Source organism: Notolepis coatsorum, assembly GCF_963971535.1.
Source record: "Notolepis coatsorum genome assembly, chromosome: 2".
Taxonomy (NCBI): Eukaryota; Metazoa; Chordata; class Actinopteri; order Aulopiformes; family Paralepididae; genus Notolepis; species Notolepis coatsorum.
This window is the reverse complement of record NC_140166.1, coordinates 175,156,985-175,176,654: the sequence shown is the minus strand read 5'-3', so window position 1 is coordinate 175,176,654 and position 19,670 is coordinate 175,156,985. Positions and strand designations below refer to the sequence as shown.

The 19,670-nt window shown below is 46.0% G+C and overlaps 1 protein-coding gene across 1 annotated transcript in view; it reads left to right on the top strand.

The window, feature by feature from the left end:
• Window positions 1-19,670, top strand: part of oca2 (oculocutaneous albinism II) — a gene marked incomplete at its 5' end in the record, with an annotated part of 177,527 nt that overhangs the window by 56,284 nt on the left and 101,573 nt on the right. The window contains one exon of the mRNA XM_084308397.1: window positions 18,064-18,196. Coding sequence (XP_084164523.1) covers window positions 18,064-18,196 — 133 coding nt within the window. The remainder of the gene's footprint in view (window positions 1-18,063; window positions 18,197-19,670) is intronic.

The following is a 19,670-nucleotide window of genomic DNA, read 5'->3' as shown; positions in this document are numbered from 1 at the left end:
GCATGTGCTATAAGTATAAAGTATAGTGTTTTGGTTTGCAAATAAAGTATGCAGTCCTCAAAAAATCTAAAATGGCCAATTTTTGGGGCGCCTGTTAACTCATTCCCCGCCAACAGCGAGTTTACTCGTTATTGGGAGCCGACGCTTGAACGCCAAAACGTAGTTTTTCCTTTTTTTGATATTTTTATTCATTATTCATCCAGGGACCTTGGTGTTACCATAGGGAATGAGTCTGACATTGCCAAAGTGCATTACCGGCCGCATCCAGCAAGACGGCGGTATCGAGCACCCTTTGAAACCTTGTATCTTGGCCTGTGCAACGGTCAAATGTCACCGGGCTCACTTTTCTTTGTCGGGCGAATGGAGCAGTTATAAAACGATCGGATTGAGAAGCGTTGAATGCTCCCAATGCATGATGTGTGGTGGATTATGTTGGCGACACGATCGACACCAATACTGGGACTTGCAATCAGATAATTGGAATATTCTTTTTGGGGTACATCCTAGTGAAGGTAAGGGCTATATGATATCAATCCTGCGTTGATCCAACCATGTCTTCACCCCGATTGCAACATGTCTGTGTAACGTTACTCCACAACGTATGCTGTTGGTGACGATCAAAGCATCAAAAAACTACCCCCCCCCCCCTTTCATGCATTCATGATGAAACATAATACCTATGATATAGATTTGATTTGGGAATAATAGCGTGTACAGGCAAGAAACAGCAACGTTTATAGTAGAATTGACGTATAAGGCTATTACTCAGCCTTTCGGGAATTACCCCAGACCACACTATAACCATACTTATGTCCACCACGGTATAACACGGGAATGTATGGATGAAGAAATGAATTATTTTTCACATATTGAACGATAGATAGGTGATGTCAAATGGGCCATAGTATTGTATCCATAGCTATAATATAGAATATAGTTATAGCTCTACAAACAAGGTGACTCACTCTATCTTTTAAAGCGTGGCAGTGCTAGAACGGGGCCCGTCTAATCCCCGGTGGTCAATGAGTTAAGAGGTTAACACAAAGACAGAGACTGCAGTGCACAGTTCCCCTATAGACCTGGCCATGATCAACTACCTGCCCCCCAGGTGCTTGGGAATAGAGTTCTAACGATATTGTCATTGTGTGTTTGATTTGTTAGCTGTATCACGAGATGATTGACAGTAGAGTAAATGTACAGATGTGTGCATCAGTATTCCGAGACGTGATCCCGGGTTGAACGTTGTAAGCAATGCTTTATTTATAGTTTAAATTCTTTTTTACTGAGTCACAAATTTGTTGCATTCTGTCTCGGCTCATGAACGTTTCTTTCTCTATGCGTAAATGAAGTTCCGCAAGGAAAATAAAGTAATTTGAAGTTGAAGTTGAAGTTGAAATGACTGTATTTTAATTCTAGAACATGTATCTGGTTGCTAATCTCTTCGTAAGAGGGTGTCAAACCACTGTGTTTTACAAAGCAGCCCTTTAACACCTTTTTATGGTTCAAAGCTATTCCGAAAACATAATAAGTAAAATGTTCTCCTACCTACTGTCAATGGAAGTTCTGCCCTGCGATGGCGGTGACAGTCTGGAAAAAGGATTTTGTACCGGTAGAGGTTTCTCTTTGGTAGCCTGGCGAATAACACAAGGTGGATCTTCTGTGGGACTACAGTATGTCAGCCACTGCATGTTGGAGTGGGTTACAGCAAAATGCCCCCAGTATCCTGAGGGCAAGAGGTTTACTGGCAGTGGCATGTGTGGTTTCAGACATGTTCTATTAAAAGCACCTCTCGCAGAGAGACATTCGTATTATATTCATATTATATTCATATTCCCCCATAGAACATGTGGACATTTTAGAATAAAATCTGACATTTTCAGGACATACATCTACTGCCATGAAACATGCAGAGCTTTGCATACATGTTACAGGGGCGCGTAGCGCAGGGTGATTTAATCCTCTGTGTTTGCTGGGGTTGTATGTGTGTGTGTGTGTTCTCCTCATGTGTTTACACACTCATGGAAACTATTTGTGTTGATGTGCAGCAGATGAATGGAGATGTAACGACGCTGTCGCAAGACCAATTCATATTCCCTTTTGCCGTGCCATCATAAATCACAGGAATTAGAAGTGTCAGAAGACCGAAAAACAACCTGACCTGCCCATTTCAAAGCACCGATACGGTCCATGCTTGGAGTTTCAGCTATTATTTCACATTCACATTTTTATGTGCTTTTGTTTGTGAGCTATTGACTTTGCATCACATTAGGGCGTATGTGTCACAGTCTAGAGCAGCATGGACCTGTGAATTGTGCTTAACATAGTCATTACAATCAATGGACCTCATTCTCGAACAAGTACAAGTTCGTAAGTATCTTCATAAATGTCTTTGTAAGAACTTCGTAAGAACAAAATTAACACTGAGCGCCGGCTATTATCCTGTGTTCCTGTGGGTCGCCCATCTCGCGTGTGTGTGTTAAACTGCATGACAAATAAAGACTTCTAGTCCAATTCTAGTCCTCTAGTCTAATTCTAGTCTATCCTCATCCTGTAGAAAATGCGCTACGCTTTAAAATATTGGCATTTTCACTGTGCGTTGCAGTGTTTGCAGGGCTATATCTATATTCTATATTATAGCTATGGAGACAATACTATGGCTCATTTGACAGTAACTATCCCTCGTCCAACATGTGAAAAAGAATACATTTCTTCATGTATACATTCGCGTGTTATACTGTGGTGAATATTGTATAGTTTCAGAGTGATCCTGGCTAATTCCTGATAACTGCGTTATGGAGCGATATGTGAATTTTGCTAAAGGCGTTCGCGTTGCTCGCCTGGACACGTTACTATTTCCAAATCAAAGGTATATAATAGGTATTATGTTTCATCATGAATGCATGAAAGTGGGGGGGTAGTTTTTTGATGCTTTGATCACCAGCAACGGCATTCGTTTTGAATACTACATATGTTGATCGGCTGGATCGATATGAAATCATTGTAGGATCAAGGTGGAATTGACGTCAGATAGTCCTTACCTTTGATCGGGGTTATTCCAAAAATAATATTCCAATTGTCTGATTGCAAATTTCCAGTATTGATGTCCATCGGGTCCCTGATATGAAGTGGCACAAGATATGCCTGGAGTGTGCTGAACGCGTTTCAAAGTGCTCGGATGAAGCGATTTTTCTTGGCTTGGTCTAAATTCTCAGCCCGGACCATATACGATGTAACACACAGTGTGAAATAAGGTTTCAAAGGGTAGGCCACCTAGCAGGATTCGGCCGGTATTGCACTCTCTGCTTCTCAGAATGAGTCCCAATGATACACTGAGGTCCGTGAGACAGCATAGAATTAAAAAAATCGAATAAAAGAAAAAACGATGAAAACCAGAGAAATCTCGGCTTTTGGCGGTCAACCACTGGCGACATAACCAGAGAAATCTCGGGGTTGGCACAGAAAGTGTTAAGAAAGATCCCCGCCGGGATTCAGGAATGCGTAAACACTGACAGGTGTTCGTAAATCCTGTTCTTAGCTAAGAACGAATCCCAGATAAGAATCCGTTCGTGAATGCCAAAATCAGTTCGTAAGTGGAGTTACGAAGAAATTAGTTTGTAACTTTATGGTAAGTCTGTTCGAGGACCAATGTACACAGCAGTGAGGATTCCATCCCTCCATCAACAGGTCAAGTCTAATCAGGGTTGCCAACTTTATCACTAACAAATAAGGGACAGAAGGTGACCTGAAGGAGACACCACATTTTTGGGGTGTGTGTTCTGCTGTGCTGGCACCTCCAACAGCCTCTCTCAAAGTCAAAAAGTCAAATTCAAAGTCAGCTTTATTGTCGCTTCTCATAATGTGCAAGACATACAGAGAAGTGAAATTTTGTTTCCCCCTTCCCACGGTGTATATAAAAACACAATGTACATACACTATACAGGACTATATATACAGTTCAGTGGCAATTTTTTTTTATGTATGATTGAAATAAATATAGGAGGTAAAAGAGAACTTAGTGCAAATCTTTTTTAGCAGCAGTGGTACATAGTAATTATAACTGATAAATAATGGCAGTAGAATACAATAGTGGCAGTAAAGTGGCAGTGAGATGATAGATATGGCAGTAAACTAAAATAAATAATGGCAGTAAAGTATTTCTCAGACATGAAATAACACCAAATAACCCTGCCTGGGTTCTTCACTGAAAAATAAGTCCATGGAACATTAACTTTCTGTTGTATGTGCCTTGTTCAATCTTAACAGGTAAAACCAGAGGTGGTAGACCATTTACCAACTTGATCATAACAATGGTCTGAACTGAACAATCATATGATAGGTCTCTCAAAGTTATCGTTCCTTTTGTAATCAATCACTCAAAATCAGCAATGTTATCGCAAACGGCATCATTTGACAGGAATATGCAAGGACACATACTGTATCTGTGAAATAAACATTTGGAAGATCCATCTTGACATTTAGTTTCCTGGAGGCTTGTGGCAAGCTGAAATAAGGGTCACATTACGTCCTTACAAGAGAGTATTATATATACCAAATACTAGTGCTGTCCATGGTTCTGAAATAACACCACGCTATCCTGTCCACTCCACTCCACTCCCCTCTCCTCTCCTCTCCTCTCCTCTCCTCTCCTCTCCTCTCCTCTCCTCTCCTCTCCTCTCCTCTCCTCTCCTCTCCTCTCCTCTCCTCTCCTCTCCTCTCCTCTCCTCTCCTCTCCTCTCCTCTCCTCTCCACTCCACTCCACTCTCGTCTCTCGTCTCATCTCGTCTTGTCTCCTCCTATCCTTATCACAGAGAATTTGGCAATCAATAATAAGGGAAGTCCCATATGGGACAAACCAAATTAGCCTAATAAATCCTGGATGTCCTGGCTAATATGGGACAGTTGTCAACCCTAAGTCTAATTCCTTTATAGAATAATACTTCCCCTATAATTTCACCCTGCAATATCTTGCCCACACCAAGAAACCATCCAATATTGGTGTGGTGCTACTCCTCTGTGACTGGAATGGCATGGATCCTTTGCCTTCTGGATAAAGGTCCATCTCTGTGATTGAACTCACGTCGTCAGCCCTGATGCAATGAGGTGGGAAACCATGCAACCCCAAGAACACTTTGAGGCCTTTCCTTGTGATGTGTGAAGTATCCAGGATGCCTTTAATCTCAATTTAAGGCCCCTGTAACAACAGGAGGTATTTGCGCCACCAGACCGGGGGTGATGTGCGTCATCGCCGAAGTCCCCTTTCCATGCCCTTTAAGTTTCACCGCCCCAAACCCAGGTCCAATGACAGTGGCCGAGAGCTTCCTTCATGTGTTTATGTGTAATTGACAGTGGGTTGAGTCTACAATAAATAAAGACGATTGCGCAGAGCACTCCTGCATTATTTCATCTCATAATTTTTCCATTACCCCCCTAAAGTCCATTTAGAAGAAGTCTTTATTTGTCATGCAGATGAACACAGGAACACACATATACATGCAATGAAATGCCTCTCTGTGCTTGACCCATCGTGTTGTCCCTCACCAATCCAAGTGCTCCTGTCCGTCTTTGTCAGGAACACGACAGTTAGCGATCTGTTCTGCATGTTTTTCCTTGCGAGCAGGGTGAGAACATGTAAACTCCACCCAGAAAGGCCCTCCACACCTGGGAACCTGGCAACCTGGTCCCCAAGTGGGAATTGAACCCATGGCCTTCTTGCTGTGAGTCTACAGTGTTACTACACCACGTGCCGCTATCCAAGTTTTCCTTACAAGATGACATTACCCACATGGTGATGGATGACAGCATTACAATGGCAGGGACATTAATTGTTGAGTTAAACAGAGCCGTCTAAATCGGTTCTTCTGAAAAGGGCAACGTGGTCTCTCCTCTCTTCACACGCAGCCTTCGCTCCATCTTAGACCGCCGGGGCGCAGCACGGCATTACAACGTGGCGTCTGTGGACTTTGTGCGGCGTTCCTGCCTCTCTGTGGCTAGCTGAACGCAGAGACTCCTGCTGTTTGAGCACCCAACTGTCCAACTCCCCCCCGCCCCCCCCCTGCCCCCCGCGACCCCCCCGACCGTCACAGACTCACTGTCCAGTTTGTCTTGGCTGGGCCCTGATAAGGACAGCTTGTGTGTATTTGTGTTTGTTGATCTGTTTGTTTGCTTGCCTGCTTGTGTCGTGAGAGGATTTAGGGGGCAGAGTAGGGGGGCGGCCCAGCTGTGAGGCTGTAGGGGTAGGAAGGGGTGGGGCCGGGCAGGGGGGTGGGAGGGTCTCTTCTGTGACTCCTCTTCCAAGTGTCCGTGTAATTGTTGCAAAATCAACTGGTCCTGGGTATCCCGGGATTCATATCTTACTGCAGCAAATAGACATGTACAACATGCTGTTGAATTCATAGAGCTAGATTTATTCTAGCTGTTTACATGGTTTGTTTATGACAACTAAATGGGGCATGAAAAACATTATGTGAGAGAGAGAGAACGAGAGAGAGAGAACGAGAGAGAGGGACAGAGAGAGAACGAGAGAGAGACAGAGAGAGAGAAAGAGAGAGAGAAAGAGAGAGAGAGAGAGACAGACACAGAGAGAGAGAGAGAGAGAGAGAGAGAGAGAGAGAGAGAGAGAGAGAGAGAGAGAGAGAGAGAGAGAGAGAGAGAGAGAGACAGACAGACAGACAGACAGACAGACAGACAGACAGACAGACAGACAGACAGACAGACAGACAGACAGAGACAGATATAGAAAGAGAGAGAGAGAGAGAGAGTACGTGAGGGAGGGAGAGAATGAGTTCATTTACACTGAGTTTGCATCAGCAGCTACTAGCTGGCGTCACCCTAACAACATGGTCACGTCAGACTGAGAGTAGCAATTATAAGAGTATTGTTCAGGTGGAGCCTGGAGGCTCTATTATGTGGAGAGAGAGACACGTGTAGCCATGCATTGAGATCATTATGTGTTATGGAATCATATAGGGAACCTTTGCACTAAATCTACCGCTCCATTAATGATGTACTTTGATGGATGTGGTCTGGTGGTCATGGTCACCATTAACATGTGAGCTGTTATTTGAGGCAGAGGGCATTGGTATTGTTTGGGTTTAGCCTTGTGTGCTTGTTATGTACATATGTGTGTGCAGGGGTGTAAAGTACTTGAGTAATTGTACTTCGTTACAATACTTAAGTACAGTTTTTGGGGATTTGTACTTTACTTGAGTATTATTAGGTTTGTATACTTGTACTTTTACTCAATTACATTTCAGAGAAAAAATACATACTTTTGACTCCTTACATTTAAAATGCAAAAAGTATATTTGTTTCTCTGGCCGAACTAACGTTAACGTTATTAATCCTGCGGCCGCACTTTATTTAAAAACAGCCAATCAAATCCCCATCAATGGAAAATTAACCCGCCCATACCCATGCTGATTGGTCCTTGTGCAAGACTAGAAAGCGGGGATCATTGATTAAACACCTGCTATCAGAAGAATAGACAGTCAGAAAAAAGGTTTTAACTTTTATTTTTTAGTACCTAAGTACATTTAAAAGTAGAAACTTTTTAACTTTTACTCAAGTGTGTTTTTAGCCAGATACTCTGACTTTTACTTGAGTAATATTTTGAGACGGTACCCATACTTTCACTTTTTTACACCCCTGTGTGTGTGTGTGTGTGTGTGTGTGTGTGTGTGTGTGTGTGTGTGTGTGTGTGTGTGTGTGTGTGTGTGTGTGTGTGTGTGTGTGTGTGTGTGTGTGTGTGTGTGTGTGTGTGTGTGTGTGTGTGTGTGTGTGTGTGTGTGTGTGTGTGTATGTAATATATTCCACTGGTGATACACATACAAGCATAATGTAGAGTCTATATATACATCAACAGTGGAACATATTTTAGTGTATTTTTGCTTGGGTCATACATTTTCTTTTGAACAAATAAAAGTGCATTCTCTGCTCAGGATTCTCTTGGTATTATAGCTTATCTCATTCTTACCCTCCTGCCTTCTGTCTCCGCCCCTTATCATGCTGCAGCTACATGGTGTATCCTGTAGAGGTCACTGTTCTCCACTTTTATTACTGTAAGTGCCCATAGTTGTTCATACTGTTGACAAGAACAGATTGGTCCTTGCGGAAATGCGAAAATGTCTTGCCTTTTTTTCTTGAATGGTATTTATTTGTAAATAACAGTTTGGCTGGATGACATCATACAGCAAGCACACTTTCAATCATATTGCTTTGTGCGAGGGTGTTAAATGATTTGCGGTGTGATATCCGAGGACAACACCTGCTGTTCTGAAGGATCAGATTAAACCGAATATATATATTTATTTATATATATATATTTAATTGTATTTGTATATCCCCTGATATCCCTTGTATATTCCTTGTACAATATGCATTGAATATCCCTTCTAGTCTACTGAACATCCCATAATAGTCTCCATTCTACCATTGGACGAGACCTTGGTGCCAGGTCGCCATACCCCTCAGACCAGGTTCAATCGTACCGCTCAACATGTATGGACAAGTCGTAGTTCCGCGTAGGAATATGTCTACCGCACCACTAATGGTACTATTTGTTCATAGTGCGTATATATACTGCGCTATTAAAGTAGAGCTTTCTTTTAGTTCAGTTCCTTACCCTCCAACAGAGTGACAGACGCAAAAGCCTCCCCGCGAACCACGTGTGGGCAGTAAGGCCAATTCGGCCCAGTATCGGCATTGAGACATTGTGTATATTAATATTTGAATAGTCATATTTGGCACTATATCGTCGAGTTGGACGTATTCTATTAAGCTAATAATAGTCTATTCATATGTAGTGCCTCGTGCGGTAAGAGTTCTATAGTAATCAGCACCCCCCATCGTTTCGGGCATCAGCTGGACGCTTATCCAGGGTGGTTGACCCCACGTGAAGCTGCACCCGAGGAGCTCCAGGCCAAAGAGCGAGTGGACCTGTATATTGGATTATTCTACCGACGACGGCTAGCCTTCCCCGGCTTGGATTATGCTTTGAGTACTTTGATTATTCTATGGATAAAGGCCAACACTGCGGTGTGTTGGAAATACCCCCCCCGGAGAGGACGACAGGTGAGAAGACGCTCTACACGACGAGGTCGCCTCACGTCTCTCCATCGTGGACCGGAGGACGCCGGCCACAGAGAGTCCAACTGCTTTCATCTGTGGATCGAGGATCGCTGGGCACCGGGTCGCACGACTGTGGGCTCTCCCAGGATACCCTCGGCCAGACGGGATACAGCCAGACTCTACCCCCCCCCCTCCAGCTGTCCTACAAGCAGTCGGAACCTTCCCCTAGTGTATCCAGCTATATAATCATTCAAGTATCATTGCTATTGTTCCCTAAATATTCCAGGTTGTATATTTGCTTCCTGCGCAATCAGAGATTGGACATTCGATATTGATCTACCTACGAATACTCATTTGCCATAAAAGTGCACACTATTTCAAATCATAAATGTAATTAAGTGATCGTTGTACATACCTTTTGCTATGTATTATTATTAAACGCAGACTTTCGACTTGGTACATTTGTGTTGGATCCGTTTCATCAGGTGGGAGTGTTTATCATAATTATTTATACCTAGTACTGGGTGGCCAGAGTCTAAAGTACAAGAGGTAGTGGTAGTAAGTATCATATCTAACAATACAGTCAGGGAATTGTACCCCTCAGTTACAATTGGTCCTTCGAGCCGGATGGTAATCAGTGTAATATTAATATAGTGTTATTAATATTAAAATGGCCTATGATGAACACTCCACGAAACGATCCTCCTAACCAACAACGCCCGCGGCGCAAACGACAGCTCCCTCAGTACCTAGAGGCTTACGCTGTCAGTCAACAACCTAGTCTTCTACCAACAGCAAACGCGGTAAAACTAGAAAGTAAAATTATGTCTAACCCTAACGACCAGGCTACCCCGACCATAGAGGCCCCTATGGGTTCTAACGTAACTGACCCAGCTCACGGTGGGGACCAGGGGGAACCAGACATGACTTTACACCCCGCCAATACCGAAGAAGTAGTCCCCGACGAGTCCCGGGAGGAAGACAACACTACCGAGAGAGAACTCGGCACGGAAGAAGATGAGGAGAGCACCGTGGAGATAGAGCTCCAAGACTCCGCACGGAGTACCCCAAGGGACGGCTCCCCTATACAACCGTCTTCTCCCAGCGAGGCAGAGAGGACACTACAGCAGGCATTCCTCGTCAGCCTGAAAGCCTCTACTGAACGCGATAGACTCCAGGGTGAACGCGATCGATTGCAGATACAGCAACGGAGCGAAGAAGAGCACATACGCCTGGAAATAAGACGCATTCAGATGGAAGAGAATATGGCAAGAGACCGGGCCGACGCCCAGCGCGCCGCCACCGGTGCCCAGAGAGAATCGGATCTCACCAAGCGCGAAGCCGAGCGCGACAGAGCACAAGCGCAACTAATAGAACAGCTGATCAGAAGGACAACACCCCCTCCCTCCACCAGAGGCTCCAGGAACTCGTCTAGACATCACTCCAGGGCGGCATCCCCTAGCCGAGTAAGCGACCCTGAACTTGACCAACAGACGAGGTCTATACCCCCCGCAGACCCCCTTCCCCAACCGGTCCAAGCGAGACCCAGCCACCGGGAAGGAGCAGCATACACTGCGGAGAGGCTAAATCAGAGACTACAAGCCCTGGATGACCTAACGGAAGATGAAGAGGAAGAGGAGGAGAACCACGCCCGACGACAGCACAGTACTCTACCGGACCAGGAGGTCCAGTACAGCCCAGGCTATACCCCCGCGGAGCTGCGCTACAGACCCCCGACGCTATTCACGGGTGAGCACGACGCACGACCCGCACCGAGGAACAGCACCTGGGCCAGCGGGCCATGGTACACAGCCGGTACCAGCCCACGCCAAGGAGCAGGAGGAGACTCGCCTAGGAGGCCTCTCCCCCAACGCTCGCCGATGTATCAACAATCCGCGTCATACATTGGCACACCTATGGTACCAGACTTCACCCAGGAGAACCGGGCCCAGTATACGGAGCTCCGCATGTGTCTGGAGACAATGTTGGTGGATGTCATTGATGAACGCCATAAATACGCGATACTACTGAAGCATTTAAAGGTACCCCGCGCGCACAACATAGCGCTCGCCTACGCCACTTCCACGACCCCATACACCGCAGCGCTGGTAGCGTTGGACCAGAGATATGGACGTATATGGGATTACGTGATCCAGGAGATCAGGCACATCGACCGCCTACCCCCAGCAACAGACAATCGAGCACTGGACGACCTGTCCATCAGAGTGCAGTCCCTGGTAGGGATGCTGGGAGCGCAGAGGGAAAAGGGTAGGCATGAACTATACGCCAACTCAAATGTAGAAAGGATCTTGGAGAAGCTACCGCCCGCCCGACAGGAGCGCTTTAGGCGGCAGAGAGACCACCGAGACCCTAATGGCCCCGAACCGAACCTCCTCGATCTAGCCGACTTCCTGGCGAGAGAAGTCAGCAGCTTACGGCTAGATACATTCGGACGGAGCACCCCTGGCTCCAGAGAAGGAACCAGGAGACTAAATGATGGAAGAAGATCGGTGACTGTCATGCACCAATCGGAGTCAGTGCCAAGCAGTAGGAGCCACAGTACCCCCTCAAGAAAGGAGAAGTGGAAGATAGTGTGCCCCTACTGTGAGAAAGAACACTGGCTGTCACAATGTGACTCATTCCCCAAGATGAATGCGGAGGAAGCGAGTCAATGGATAAAGTCCAACAGACGCTGTTTTCGCTGTGCGCGATCACACATGGCAGCCGAATGCCGCTTAAAGAAAAAGTGCAGTCGGTGCGATGGAGCCCATCTGGACATACTCCACGACAGTAACAGACGGCGGCCTCCACCCGCACCATCAAGCAGCAAAGCAAGCGTCATGTACATCGACCCCGCCAGCAGCAGCGGAGCCAGAGTGCTCTTAAAGGTAGTCCGTGTGACATTGAGCTACCAGAATAAAGTCATGGACACTTACGCCGTCCTTGATGACGGGTCAGAGAAGACCCTTCTGCTCGCGTCCGCTGCGGCCCAGCTAGGGCTGCGGGGGAGCGAAAACCAAATGACAATTCGGACAATAAGAAGAGATTTGAAAACGATAAAGGGCGAGAATGTCTCATTCTCTATCGCAGCAAGCGGCCAGCCCGAGCGACGGTACAGGATTACAGACGCTTTCACCAGCCAAGAAATAGGACTCTCGCGGTACACATACCCCGTAGCCAAGCTGATGGAGAAATATGTACATCTACGCAAGCTACCGATCCCACTCATAGACGGTGCTACCCCGACACTGTTGATAGGCTCCGACCATGCAGACCTCATTGTCCCGATAGACCGGGTTCATACCGGACCCAGAGGCTGTCCTGCAGCAGTCGAGACCCGCCTAGGATGGACTCTCCAAGGCCCACTCGCCAAATCTCTCAACCGAACCACAGCCACTAGCTGTCTCCACTCCCGAGTCACAGAGGGAGACACCGCACTCCTGCAGCATGTAGAGAGGCTATGGACCTTAGAACAAATGCCCTTTAAGAACGAAAAGAAAGACATTCGCTCTAAAGACGACATCTACGCCATTAACCTCCTCGAGACGGGAACAAAGAGAGTCCCAGTCAGCGGCGTGTTGAGATACGCCACGCCACTCCTGCGGCGGGAAGGGATGCCTACCTTTCACGCAAAGAAAGACGCCACAGAGCGGTACCTACTAAACACAGAGCGGCGCTCAGCCAAGGACCCCGCCCAAGAAAGTGTATACCGCGCTGAGATTGAGAAGCTCATCACAGCGGGACACGTCACAAAGATTGACATTAAAGAGGCCGACCAGACGACTGAATCGTGGTACGTGCCCCACCACAAGGTTCATCACAACGGCAAAGACCGCATCGTGTTTAACTGCAGCTACCAGATCGGATCCCAAAATCTGAATAAAGAGCTATTGCCCGGTCCTACACTCGGCCCCTCCCTACTAGGCGTACTACTCCGCTTCCGCCAGGACAAGGTGGCTATCAGCGGGGATATCAAAGGGATGTTCCTGCAGGTGAGATTAGTAGAGGAGGACAAGCCCCTGTTGCGGTTCCTATGGAGAGAGAGGCCAGGAGATGAGCACCCAGCCATCTACCAATGGGAAGTCCTCCCTTTCGGAACTACATGCAGCCCATGCTGTGCTACATTTGCACTACAGAGACATGTCGCAGAGGACCCAGCAGCGGACGAAGAGGTCCGACACAGTGTGAAGAACAGCTTCTACGTAGATAACTGTCTACAAAGCGTTTCGACCCAGGAAGAAGCCGAGGCTCTCCTACTTAAACTCCGCGCCTCTCTGATCAAAGGCGGCTTTGATCTCAGGCAGTGGGCCAGCAGCGATCCGCACGTACTGCGCAGCCTCTCCTCCGAGGACAAGGCAGCGAGCAGTGAGACCTGGATGGCCACAATCCCAGGAGAAGCCCAAGAGATGACACTAGGACTAGTGTGGCGCTTCAAAACAGATTCGCTCCACTATAGACACAAACCCCTGACCACGGAGCAGGGAAGGTCGACGGCAATACCGACCACCAGACGGAGTGTGTACAGAACACTCGCCCGACAATATGACCCGTTAGGATGTATACTACCGTACACCACCAGGGCAAAGATGATTGTACGAGCATTGTGGGACAAGGACCAGGGCTGGGACGACCCCATTCCCGCACACCTTGCATCCACCTGGAGAGAGTGGGAGATGGAACTCCACTCACTCCCAGGCGTTAATATACGCCGAAGCTACTTCCCACCCACGGTGAGGCCAGAGACATGTAAAATGGATTTACACGTCTTCAGTGACGCCTCCGAGGTCGCCTACGGATCAGTAGCCTACTTGCGGGCCCAAGAAGAGGGGGGAGAGATCTACACAGCATTCATCCTCGCCCGCTCGAGAATAGCCCCACGCAAGCAACAGTCTATCCCACGTCTAGAGCTCTGCGCAGCCCTCGCAGGAGCGCATCTAGCCACGCTCATCCAACGTGAGCTCACCATTCCGGTGCATAGAACAATCCTGTGGTCAGATTCCACGACAGTACTCGCCTGGATCAAATCGGATTCATGCAAATACAAAGTCTTCGTGGGAGTCAGAGTCACTGAGATTCAAGAGTTAACCGGAGAGTTAACCGGAGAAGCAAACTGGCGCTATGTTGATACAAAACACAACCCAGCTGACGTCATCACCCGGGGAATGTCCCTAGATGACTTAACCCGTCATAACATCTACAGTGACGGACCAGCATTCCTCAAGCTCCCGGAAGGAGATTGGCCCACGCCCACCCCGAGGGAAGCAAGTGACGAGGAGGCTGAGAATAAGAAACCCATGTTCTGTGGATTGAGCACTGTTGTCTCCGCAGACCCCAACATAGATGATTGCATTACCATAGAGAGTGCGCAGCAACGGACATTCCTGCGGCACCACCCAGAGATTAAGTCCCCCGCTGATATGTCAGCAGCTGACTACGAGGAAGCAGAACTGCTTCTACTGCAACGAGCCCAGAGAGACTCGTTCCCCGATGAACTAGACTGTCTACAGGGAGGAAAGCCCGTCCCATCAGACAGCAGATTGATTCATCTGGCCCCCGAGAGTGACACACATACCCTCATCAGAGTGGGTGGTCGCCTGCGGAGAGCCCCCAATTTACCGGATGACATTAAGTACCCGATCGTATTGAACAGCCGACACAAGGTCACAGAGCTGATTATAAAGAAATACGACGAGGATGTACACCACGCAGGAGCAGAGAGAGTCTTCGCGGAAATCAGACGTCGTTACTGGATACTTCAAGGAAGAGAGGCGGTGCGACGCTTCCAGCGAACCTGTCTAGACTGCCGAAAGTGGCGCGCGCAGCCCAGCATACCACGGATGGCTGACCTACCTCCATGTCGCCTCCGACTCTGCGACAAGCCATTCCACTCAACAGGCATGGACTGTTTTGGCCCGCTGCACATAAAGAAAGGAAGAGGCACCGAGAAGCGGTGGGGTATTGTATTCAAATGCATGACCACCAGAGCGATACATATCGAGCTCCTTCCGACCATGAGCGCAGACTCATTCCTTATGGCCTTCCGAAGATTCACATCACGGAAAGGAAAACCGTCTACATTATTGTCCGATCACGGGACAAACTTCAAAGGCGGAGAAAGAGAGCTGAGGGAGAGCTTCCAAGCTATGGGCCCAGAACTTAAGACCCACCTCGCTCCAGCCCAGATTGACTTCCAATTCAACCCCCCAAACGCACCCCACTTCGGTGGAACTTGGGAACGAGAAGTACGTTCTATAAAGACAGCCCTGTACGCAGTACTTGGGGCCCAGACTGTGGCGGAAGAAGTCCTAATGACAGTCCTCACGGAGATTGAGGGAGTATTGAACTCCAAGCCCCTCGGTTACGTCTCCAGTGATGTAGCAGATGTCGACCCAGTCACCCCCAACACCCTCCTGATGGGGCGGCTAGATCCCGCGTTACCCCAGACAATGTACCGGCCTGAAGAAGCGAACGGCCGACGAATGTGGAGGTACAGCCAAGTATTAGCCGACAAGTTTTGGAGCAGTTTCCTACTGCACTACCTACCGTCTCTACAGACCCGCCAGAAGTGGGTAAAAGAGAGATACAATTTGACGGAAGGAACAGTCGTCATGATTATTGACCAGTCACTACCCAGAGCTATGTGGCCGGCTGGCCGCGTAAGCAAAGTGATCACCGGTGCCGATGGCAAGGTCCGAGCAGCTGAAGTACTCGTCCAGGGGCGCATTTACACCCGTCCTGTGGCGAGGCTCATAGAACTGCCCCGACTCCCAGACACAATCGATGATGACCATGACCCTATGACTTTGTGAGTTGACTGACCCTTACAGCGAACCCTTGAGTGGTAGACAGTGCGGTTAATCTGTCTCTGCTTAACTAATTGGGTTGGGACCAATTAGGGGGCGGCTGTTCTGAAGGATCAGATTAAACCGAATATATATATTTATTTATATATATATATTTAATTGTATTTGTATATCCCCTGATATCCCTTGTATATTCCTTGTACAATATGCATTGAATATCCCTTCTAGTCTACTGAACATCCCATAATAGTCTCCATTCTACCATTGGACGAGACCTTGGTGCCAGGTCGCCATACCCCTCAGACCAGGTTCAATCGTACCGCTCAACATGTATGGACAAGTCCTAGTTCCGCGTAGGAATATGTCTACCGCACCACTAATGGTACTATTTGTTCATAGTGCGTATATATACTGCGCTATTAAAGTAGAGCTTTCTTTTAGTCCAGTTCCTTACCCTCCAACAGAGTGACAGACGCAAAAGCCTCCCCGCGAACCACGTGTGGGCAGTAAGGCCAATTCGGCCCAGTATCGGCATTGAGACATTGTGTATATTAATATTTGAATAGTCATATTTGGCACTATATCGTCGAGTTGGACGTATTCTATTAAGCTAATAATAGTCTATTCATATGTAGTGCCTCGTGCGGTAAGAGTTCTATAGTAATCAGCACCCCCCATCGTTTCGGGCATCAGCTGGACGCTTATCCAGGGTGGTTGACCCCACGTGAAGCTGCACCCGAGGAGCTCCAGGCCAAAGAGCGAGTGGACCTGTATATTGGATTATTCTACCGACGACGGCTAGCCTTCCCCGGCTTGGATTATGCTTTGAGTACTTTGATTATTCTATGGATAAAGGCCAACACTGCGGTGTGTTGGAAATACCCCCCCCGGAGAGGACGACAGGTGAGAAGACGCTCTACACGACGAGGTCGCCTCACGTCTCTCCATCGTGGACCGGAGGACGCCGGCCACAGAGAGTCCAACTGCTTTCATCTGTGGATCGAGGATCGCTGGGCACCGGGTCGCACGACTGTGGGCTCTCCCAGGATACCCTCGGCCAGACGGGATACAGCCAGACTCTACCCCCCCCCCTCCAGCTGTCCTACAAGCAGTCGGAACCTTCCCCTAGTGTATCCAGCTATATAATCATTCAAGTATCATTGCTATTGTTCCCTAAATATTCCAGGTTGTATATTTGCTTCCTGCGCAATCAGAGATTGGACATTCGATATTGATCTACCTACGAATACTCATTTGCCATAAAAGTGCACACTATTTCAAATCATAAATGTAATTAAGTGATCGTTGTACATACCTTTTGCTATGTATTATTATTAAACGCAGACTTTCGACTTGGTACATTTGTGTTGGATCCGTTTCATCAGGTGGGAGTGTTTATCATAATTATTTATACCTAGTACTGGGTGGCCAGAGTCTAAAGTACAAGAGGTAGTGGTAGTAAGTATCATATCTAACAATACAGTCAGGGAATTGTACCCCTCAGTTACACCTGCCATAAGTAGCTATTTCCACACCCCCTGCTGCGGGGAATAAGACATGGGTCTATGCCACACTTAAGCCTGGTGGAGCTGAGTTACAAAAAGGATGCAATTACCACACAGGCTGCTTAGCCTACTTCATGTCACTTCCCAGGGCCAGCTATGTACCTGTATAGATTACAGGGCCACTGTTACTACGACCGCCGCTATTCTTCACCAAGCCCATGACACAGGTGAATAATAGGATACATCCGTCTCTCTCTGTTATTTTCTTTCTCTAAAAAGACATCGGTCTGGTTCTCACAAGGGAAGTATTTAGTTGTGCAGACAATGAACAGCTGTACTCCATAATAGATGGCCTCCGAAAAGATGACTGGTCTCGTCACTACTTCACAGGGCTGACAGTATGCTACGCGAGCGTACAGCGTAGCGTAGCACTGCATGCCTTGATTGATTGATTGATTGATTGAAAACTTTATTAACAGATTGCAGAATGGGTACAGTACAGTACAGCTCATGATAAACCTGAAAGTCTATTTATTTGAAGTAGATGTTTGTAGACTACATTTGAAGAAGATGTATGCAAGTGCCTGCATTTAAAGTCCAAGTACTATTATTATAATAATAATAATAATAATAATTTTTTAAACCAAAATGAATTGTACGGTAACCACGCAATGTTCTGTGTCTTGCAGGGCATTGATTTCGCTGGCTTCACAGGATACATGTTCCCTGGGATTTGTCTTGTTCTGTTGACCTCCTTCCCTTTCCTACGGATGCTCTACTGGAACAAAAAACTATACAACAAAGAGTCCAGTGAAATCGTGGGTAAGTGGCATTATTATTATTATTATTATTATTATTATTATTATTATTATTATTATTATTATTATTATTATTATTATTATTATTATTATTATTATTATTATTATTATTATTATTATTATTATTATTATTATTATTATTATTATTATTATTATTATTATTATTATTATTATTATTATTATTATTATTATTATTATTATTATTATATAATTATATATTATATACATTTTTTATTTTATTCTTTCCCACTGCGACTATGGATAGGGAATTTCTTTATTTAATTAAAATGTTCACAACAACATGGATGCATGTACTCTGCCAGCATGTTTAATATCCATAATACTAAAGGTTTGACTAAGATTTCTATGAAACTTTATTCTAAAAAATATATATATATATATATATTTTTACTCATAAAATAAATTGGGTCGCACCTAAATCGGCAGGGTCGGTCGGCAACCGGAAACAAACAATTTGTTCTTTTAGGCCCTACTACTACTACTACCACTACTACTGCTGCTGCTACTACTACTACTACCACTACTACTGCTGCTGCTACTACTACTACTACTCCTACCACTACTACTACCACTACTACTGCTGCTGCTACTACTACTACTACTCCTACCACTACTACTACCACTACTACTGCTGCTACTACTACTACTACTCCTACCACTACTACTACTACTACTACTACTACTACTACTACTACTACTACTACTACTACTACTACTACTACTACTACTACTACTACTACTACTACTACTACTACTTAGTACTACTACTACTACTACTACTACTACTACTACTACTACTACTACTACTACTACTACTACTACTACTACTACTGCTGCTACTACTACTACCACTACTACTACCACTACTACTGCTGCTACTACTACTACTACTCCTACCACTACTACTACTACTACTACTACTACTACTACTACTACTACTACTACTACTACTACTACTACTACTACTACTACTACTACCGCTACTACTACTACTACTACTACTACTACTACTACTCCTACCACTACTACTACTACTACTACTACTACTACTACTACTACTACTACTACTACTACTACTACCGCTACTACTACTACTACTACTACTACTACTACTACTACTACTACTACTACTACTACTACTACTACTACTACTACTCCTACTACTACTCCTACAGCTGCTGCTACTACTACTACTACTACTACTACTACTACTACTACTACTACTACTACTACTACTACTACTACTACTACTACTACTGCTACTACTACTACTGCTGCTACTACTGCTACTACTACTACTACTACTCCTACTACTGTTCCTGTGAGGAAGTGCTTTGGATAAAAGTGATATATAAATGCACCATTTACTACTAAGTTTCTTTAATAGTTGTCATATAGAAGTACAGAATACTTTTATACAAAATGCTTCTTACTGTTACGCTCCAGAGACTGTGCTA